The sequence below is a fragment of the Myotis brandtii genome, unplaced genomic scaffold, assembly GCF_000412655.1.
Source record: "Myotis brandtii unplaced genomic scaffold, ASM41265v1 scaffold157, whole genome shotgun sequence".
In the NCBI taxonomy this organism is placed as follows: domain Eukaryota; kingdom Metazoa; phylum Chordata; class Mammalia; order Chiroptera; family Vespertilionidae; genus Myotis; species Myotis brandtii.
In genome coordinates this window covers 5,448,868-5,456,385 of record NW_005355708.1, presented here as the reverse complement: position 1 = coordinate 5,456,385, position 7,518 = coordinate 5,448,868, and the positions used below count along the sequence as shown (strand labels likewise).

Here is a 7,518-nt window from a genome sequence, read left to right as displayed (position 1 = left end):
CTCTCTCTCAAAACAAAATCAATAAAGACATATTAAAAGAATAGGTGTTTTATGGTTTCATAAGGTACAGAGTATTTATCACAAGAAATAAACTTTAAATTAGTGTCTAAGAAATGTGGCATCATTAGTTTGTTATTAGTACTATTATGGTGTCGTGTGTGTGTGTGTGTGTGTGTGTGTGTGTGTGTGTGTGTTTAGAAACAATAGTAAAGTTAAATGTAATGCTGTCATTGAACTTTTTGGGCTTGCCTTCTAGTGGAAGTAAAAATCATCCTACAAATAAAAGTCAAAGAATTCTGAGGAAATCACTACCAAAAGGAAAAAAAGAGCTAGAAGCACAGGCTTATCTTCTAATTCAGAAAAAAAGTATAGGATAAATGAATGATTTGAATTGCTAGTATTGTTATGTTATTATGACTGTTCTAGAGTCAGCTAGAAGTGAACAATCTCCTAACATCTTTAGGCTATTCATTTTGCACATGCACCTTTTTTGTGGCAATATGATTGCATATACCATCACTTAAACATCAATATTAATGATAATACATACATATATGCTTTTACAATTTAGCCTCCCACTTCAAAATTTGATATCACACTTTATTCCTAATGACAAATATATTCAGCAAAAAACTGGATTGCTGTTTAGCTGGGCTCGGGCTTCATTCACCCTTTGGAAAGATAACCACCATCTACCTTACTCATGTAGACTTACTGCAGCCTGGTTTCTCTGTTACAATAAAATTACTGTTGACCCAAAAAGTAAAAAACAAAAAACACAATAAAAAAAACCCCACTGGATTGCTGAATTGAGGAAACTGCAAATTTTGTCTCAAAAGTTATTTTTATCTATTGATAATTGAATGAAGAATTTTTCTATTTACTTTTTATTGGTAGCAAGATGATATCATTTATCTACTGTACCCAAAGAATGAATCAGATTTTTTATGTCCCAAATTTCTGGGGACGGTGAGACAATGACCTCACAATTATCGAGAATAATACAATAATGTTTTTTTCAAATTTTACAGCAGCAGTCATGTCAAGTGTGTGATGAGATTCAAAATCCAGGTCAAAATCTTTTAAATTAAGCCATTCTTCTTTTGTAAACTTCTGAAAATAACTGCTGTAGAGACTTAGGTAATTCAAGGAACACAAGGAAACTTCACAATGCGAAATTGCTTCTCTAAGAGAATGAAACTTAACATCTATGTAGTAAACTATTTAAAATATTCACTATTTATATTAAAATTTTTACTTTCTTTCCTTCATTTTTCTTCTCTACCCCCCCCCCAAATAATCTAATGGAGTATATTCTCAACTTGGAATTACTAATATTTTGATAAATAAATGGGTTAGGTTTTCCAAAGCATGTAAGAGAAAAAGAGTGAGAGAGAAACAAAAAAGCTAATTAAAATGTTTTGTACTCTGGTATCTGCCAACTTTTAATCTTCATAATTTAGTGGTGAACTGGAAGGAAGAAAACGAAATTAGAGGAAGAAAATGAAACTAGGATAAAAGCAAGGACTTGTTTTTTTGCATAAATATGTAAATGCTAAACTCTGGAGAAATAATTCCTGCAACCGATGGAATTGCAGTCCAACAATCCATCAAAGAAAGGCAGTTAGTTTCTGACTATCCATAAAAGAAGGTTAAGTGCTTATGCTACTGAAATATAGTAAAATCTTGTTATCAAAATTTACATTTTCTCCACAAATTTCACTCTTCCTCAATCTTATTAAATCTCTTACTGAACCCCACTTGCCAAATACTTGAGAATTTTCCACAATTTCTATCCTACTTCTGCAGGTAATTTCTATATCGTCTAGTTATTTCTCCCCTTTATCAGCTGAAGAGGTGAGTTAAATCAAGGGCTTAGAAAAAGAAAGCCAGTGTCTGAAAAGTCGAGTGGGAAACGTTGTGTGTTCAACAGAAGTAAAATGATCAAACCCAAGGAGAAGAAAATGGAAAATCCAGGAGAGTTCCGGCATTATTTCAGCCTCATTAGGCGCTATTGTTTTCTACTTTAATAGTAAAAGTGATGCTAGTCAGACTGAAATAGTCCTGGAGCTTCTTAGAATTCATTTACTTGAGTGAAGAAAAACCCCACTCCTGGGCTGCTTTAACATTCATGCTTCCAGTTTCTTCAAGTTCTACTTTTCAAGACAGGGAGAAAAGCTTTAGGAGGAAGTGCAAATTATTTGTGCATATTGTGCTGGCATCAGAATAGGTACTTTTCTTTCATTTTATATTTTCCCTTATTTGCAACATTTTACTCTAATCCCCAGAAATAAAATATGATTTGTATTAAAACACTATATACCCCTCTCTCTTTATAGACTTTTTGTATGATTTGTCTTAAAGAAACATATATATTTGTGTATATGTACATATATACATATTTATGGGTATGTATATACATATACACACATACTTCCTTTGGTTTTTGATCTGTTCATACAAAACACGAACAAAATATAATGTTCTTTGTAACTATATGCCAACAAGGTGGTTTAAAATGTGATTTATATCTGCACATTCCAAAACATCATATTGCAAACCTTCACAAAACATTCTAGGCTAGGTCTACACAATCTAAGCACAGTGAACAGATACATACTAAAGTTGGGTCTGCTCAACTATAAAAGAAAATTTTCTCTTGCTTCAAAGACCCATACATACAGGCTGGCCGGCCCCAGACTCTTGGAGACTAAATTTTGGTGTGAGGTTTATAAATTCTGGAAGAGGCACAGCTTGTTTTCCAGAGAAATCTCAATATATTCTTGGGTTTGCCTATAATTTTTATATTAATAATGATATAAGAAGTTGCCACTAAAATTCTGTGCAACTTTAGAATTACTTGGGTGAAAAAAAGTTCTTTGGGTGCTATTTTTTGATTGTGGAAAGTAGCATTCTTCTCATTGTTAGTTCAGTGAGGTAGTCTCTAAATGCACGGCTTTCTGAGTATTTAGGTAGAGATAGAATTGATGGTCAAATACAGGACCTCCTTATGGAAGTTAGCTTGAGCATGCACAAGATGGAACAAATTCAAAAAGATTCTGTCCTCTTCATCTCGGTCTCCTATATGCCATACACAGGAATGGACAGTGGGGGGAAAAAATGACAGTTAAGTTTTAAAATATATGATCTATTTAAAACATAAGATGTCCAAATTTTTTCTAGCAATATGTAACAGAAGACTAGTTATTGATCTTTATTTAATCAGATGTTAACCATTGAGAGCATGGAATTCTGTAACAGCACTGAATTAGAAGTCAGAAGAAAAGGATGCTGGTCCATGTTACTTTTAACTTTATGACCGAGGGTAAGTCAGATATTCTCTAAGCTTTAGTTTTTTCATCTATAAAATAGGGTTAATTATCATGTTGGCTACCTAATAAAACTGTAAAAAATAAACATTAAAACTATATAAATACAGGATATTATGATGAGTATGATAGTTGATTAGTGAGCAAGTTAAAATTTTTTGTTGTGCAGAATAGAAATTGGATCCTTTCAGAGCAGACTCTTTGACTTTGTTTTCCATTAAAACTAATATCAGATTTAAAAAGTGACAAAACCAGAAACTAAATATATCTCATGGAAAAACAAACCAAATTATCTACTCCTTCTATTCTTGGTTTAGAACAGTGGTTCTCAACCTGTGGGTCGCGACACCTTTGGTGGTCAAACGACCCTTTCACAGGGGTTGCCTAAGACCATCCTGCATATCAGATATTTACATTACGATTCATAACAGTAGCAACATTACAGTTATGAAGTAGCAACGAAAATAATTTTATGGTTGGGTCACAACATGAGGAACTGTATTTAAATGGCCAGAAGGTTGAGAACCACTGGTTTAGAAATAAAAGTCTATACAGAATTATCCCTGTCTCAAGTGGAGACTCGAATGCATTTTATTCACACCTGTGCACCATCTACATGCATACTCACCAGACATAATTGACTGCAGCATTTCCATTATAATACATGCAAATGCATTTGCCACATTCTGCAGGAAGTTGTTTTTTTCAACTGAGGTACTAAAGACTTTACAGACTTTTTGCATCATTTTAACTGCCCAGTCCATGCAGTATAGTTCTTTCTCGCACACCTGATTTAGACATACAAAGCATTATGGAATATCTTCATTTAAAGAAAGCTATGCATGCCCTAACCGGTTTGGCTCAGTGGATAGAGCGTCGGCCTGCGAACTGAAAGGTCCCAGGTTTGATTCCGGTCAAGGGCATGTACCTTGGTTGGGGGCACATCCCCAGTAGGAGGTGTGCAGGAGGCAGCTGATCGATGTTTCTCTTTCATTGATGTTTCTGACTCTCTCTCTCTCTCCCTTCCTCTCTGTAAAAAATCAACAAAATATATTTAAAAAAACAATCTAAAAAAAATAAAGAAAGCTATACAATTTGAAAATTGTATTAACTATGATGGTTTATGATTTTTTAAAATATATTTTATTGATATTTTACAGAGTGGAAGGGAGAGGGATAGAGAGCTAGAAACATCGATGAGAGAGAAACATCGATCAGCTGCCTCCTGCACACCTCCCACCGGGGATGTGCCCGCAACCAAGGTACATGCCCTTGACCGGAATCGAACCCGGGACCCTTCAGTCCACAGGCCAACGCTCTATCCACTGAGCCAAACCAGTCAGGGCGATGGTTTATGATTTTATATAATTTATTACACATGGCATTATATTGAGTCTATAAGTGAGAAATGTTTCTATATCTAACATTCCTTTGCTTTCAAATGAAAACTCTGGTTCAAGATTATCATAGAATATATTTAAAAATTTATATATATTGTTAGTCCTCATCCAAGGGTATTTTTCCATTGATTTTTAGGGAGACTGGAAGAGAGAGAGAAAGGCAGAGAGAAACATCGGTGTGAGAGGAACACATTAATTGGTTGCCTCCTGCACACCTGATCAGGGCCTGGGCCAGGGAGGAGCCTGCAACAAAGGTACGTGGCCTTGACCAGAATCAAACCCAGGACCCTTTGGTCCACAGGCCAACGTCTATCCACTGAGCCAAACTGGCTAGGGCAATTTACTTTTCAATTACAGTTTACATTTAACATTATTCGGTATTAGTTTCATTATGTACAGCATAGTAGTTAGAAAGTCATGTACTCACTGGTCCCATACATAGTTATATTATTAATAGACTATATGCTCTATGTTGTAGTCTACATATCTGTGACTATTCTGTAACTACCAATTTGTACTTCTTAATCCCTTCAATCATTTTTACACAGACCAACTGTCAGTCTGTTCTCTGTATCTTATCATAGAATATTATTAATGTAAGAACTAATATTGAAAACAATTATTATTTTTATGGAAAATAAGACTTCTGCCCATTCACTCATGCAATAGATATTGATTGAGCACATGCTAAGACGTGGAAATACTATGATAAGCCATAAAGATGGGGCTTCTATTTTGAAGAAGTCTAATCAGGGTGACAGACAAACAAGAAATTTCAATAGGCAAGAGAACTCTATAGTATTATCAACTTTCCATCTTGAAAGTTATAGGAACTATTTATCTCTCTATTGTTTAAAAGATAAATATTTAAAGAAAAGACTACATGTTAATAGTTAAAACTGAAAAAAAAAAGGTTTACTTACTAACATTCTAAATGGCCATATTAACACATAGCCAAATAATATACAGCATGGAAATAAACTTTATAGTAGTGTCACTAAATAATATTAATCTGACAGGAAAGATGTATTGCCTACTTATGTATAAGGAATGGTACAAAGCACTATGAAAAGCATGTGACATAGTCCTGGATTTCAAAGAACTTGCAATCTGTTTTGGGAGATAACTTACCACTCACATAAAAAGGCTTAAGAACACTAGGTAAATGAAGATAAAGAGAAGACAAATTTGAGGCAATTTAGGGAAAATTAATGATCAGAGTTGAGATGGAATCAGGAAAGGCTTTCTGGAAAAGGCTTCTTCACCCAGTGACTTCCTCTCCATTCTGTTTGCTATGGTGCTGTCAAAGTGACCGTTTAAAAACTTGAAACTGATCACATCACTCCCCTTCCTAAAACTTTTCAGCAGCTCCCTGTTAGAGGATGTGTTCAAGCTCCACAGAAAGTCTACCAGGCCCTTCATTACCTAGCCTTTCCCTTTCTGTCTAATCACGCTTCCTCCTCTTCCTCTTCTTTACATTTTACCCTTCAGAAATACTACTGAGCTACTTACAGTCCTGTGAATATAGCCATGCAATTCTCTTTCTCTTCCTCTCTCTTTTGGAGAGAAACTGTTTAATTATTAAAATAAATACTTATATTGAAATTACAGTTAATTTAGTAGCTTTAGTCACATTTTTAAAAGAGCCACAGAGGTTTCATACATGTTTTAAGCAGTTGAGTTGGTAATGACCCTGTCTCCATTTCCTAGGAAATGAATTATATTCAATTATTCCTCACAACAGCCAATTTGAGATTACTCCATTGCTTTTGAAGCACTGGTTGAGCTGGCATCTGCGATGGTAGCCAAATAAGTGATTTGCCCTCTCTATCTGCCTTGTGAACTTCTATTCATTTTTTAAAATAAATTTGGCTTGAGAAAGCCCTCACTATGCTCTACTTTCATCCATATCGGCTCCTCTTTGCTACCTCTGATTGTATCTTTCTGCATATATAGTTTTGCACTTATCTCACTGAATTTATTTATGTATACCTTAATATCACTTAAAACACTAAAAGCAGCTTTCTGTCAGAGAACTGTTTTATGAATTTCCATAGTCCTAGAATCTCACATAATGTATGGTCTATAGTAAAAACTCAATTTTTCTTAAATGAATATTAAATATATTTTTAAATGTTTTGTTTTGAAAAACATTTTAACTATAGAAAGTAGAGAGAATAGTATAATGAACCCCATGTATCCACTTTCCAGCTTGCCAATCTTGTTTCACCTTTACCTCCATTCACTACCACATCCTCTCCCTGCTGTCCATTGATTATTCTGAAGCAAATCAAATAGAGTACTTTATTTTTTATTTATTTTTATTTAATTTTATTGATTTCAGAGAGGAAGGGAGAGGGAGAGAGAGAGGAAGAGGAAGAGGGAGAGGGAGAGGGAGAGAGAGAGAGGGAGAGAGAGCGAGACATCAATGATGAGAGAGAATCATGGATTGGCTGCCTCCTGCACGCCACACACCGGGGATCGAGCCACAACCCAGGCATGTGCCCTGACCAGGAATTGAACCCAGGACCCCTCAGTCCGCAAGCCAATGCTCTATCCACTGAACCACATCGGCCAGGGCAAGTACTTTATTTTTTAATAGAATTTTTGAAAAAAGAATATAACTTTCAGAGCTGTATGATGACAATCTAGACATAAAGCGGGGAGAAGTTAATACAGAGAGTAATTCCAAATATGATAGCTTATTACTATTTACTTTTTGTTAATCCTCACCCAAGGATATTTTTCCATTGTTTTTTTTTTTTTAGAGTGGGGGGAAGGGAGGGGGG

The 7,518-nt window shown here is 35.0% G+C and overlaps 1 protein-coding gene across 1 annotated transcript in view; it reads right to left on the bottom strand.

The window, feature by feature from the left end:
• The window catches only part of FBXO47 (F-box protein 47), a 26,213-nt gene continuing 18,695 nt past the window's right edge, over positions 1 to 7,518 (bottom strand). Inside the window, exons 10-11 of the mRNA XM_014536177.1 lie at positions 3,958 to 4,117; positions 1 to 3,081 (exon numbers count right to left, since the gene is read on the bottom strand). Coding sequence (XP_014391663.1) covers positions 2,969 to 3,081; positions 3,958 to 4,117 — 273 coding nt within the window. The 3' untranslated portion in view covers positions 1 to 2,968. The remainder of the gene's footprint in view (positions 3,082 to 3,957; positions 4,118 to 7,518) is intronic.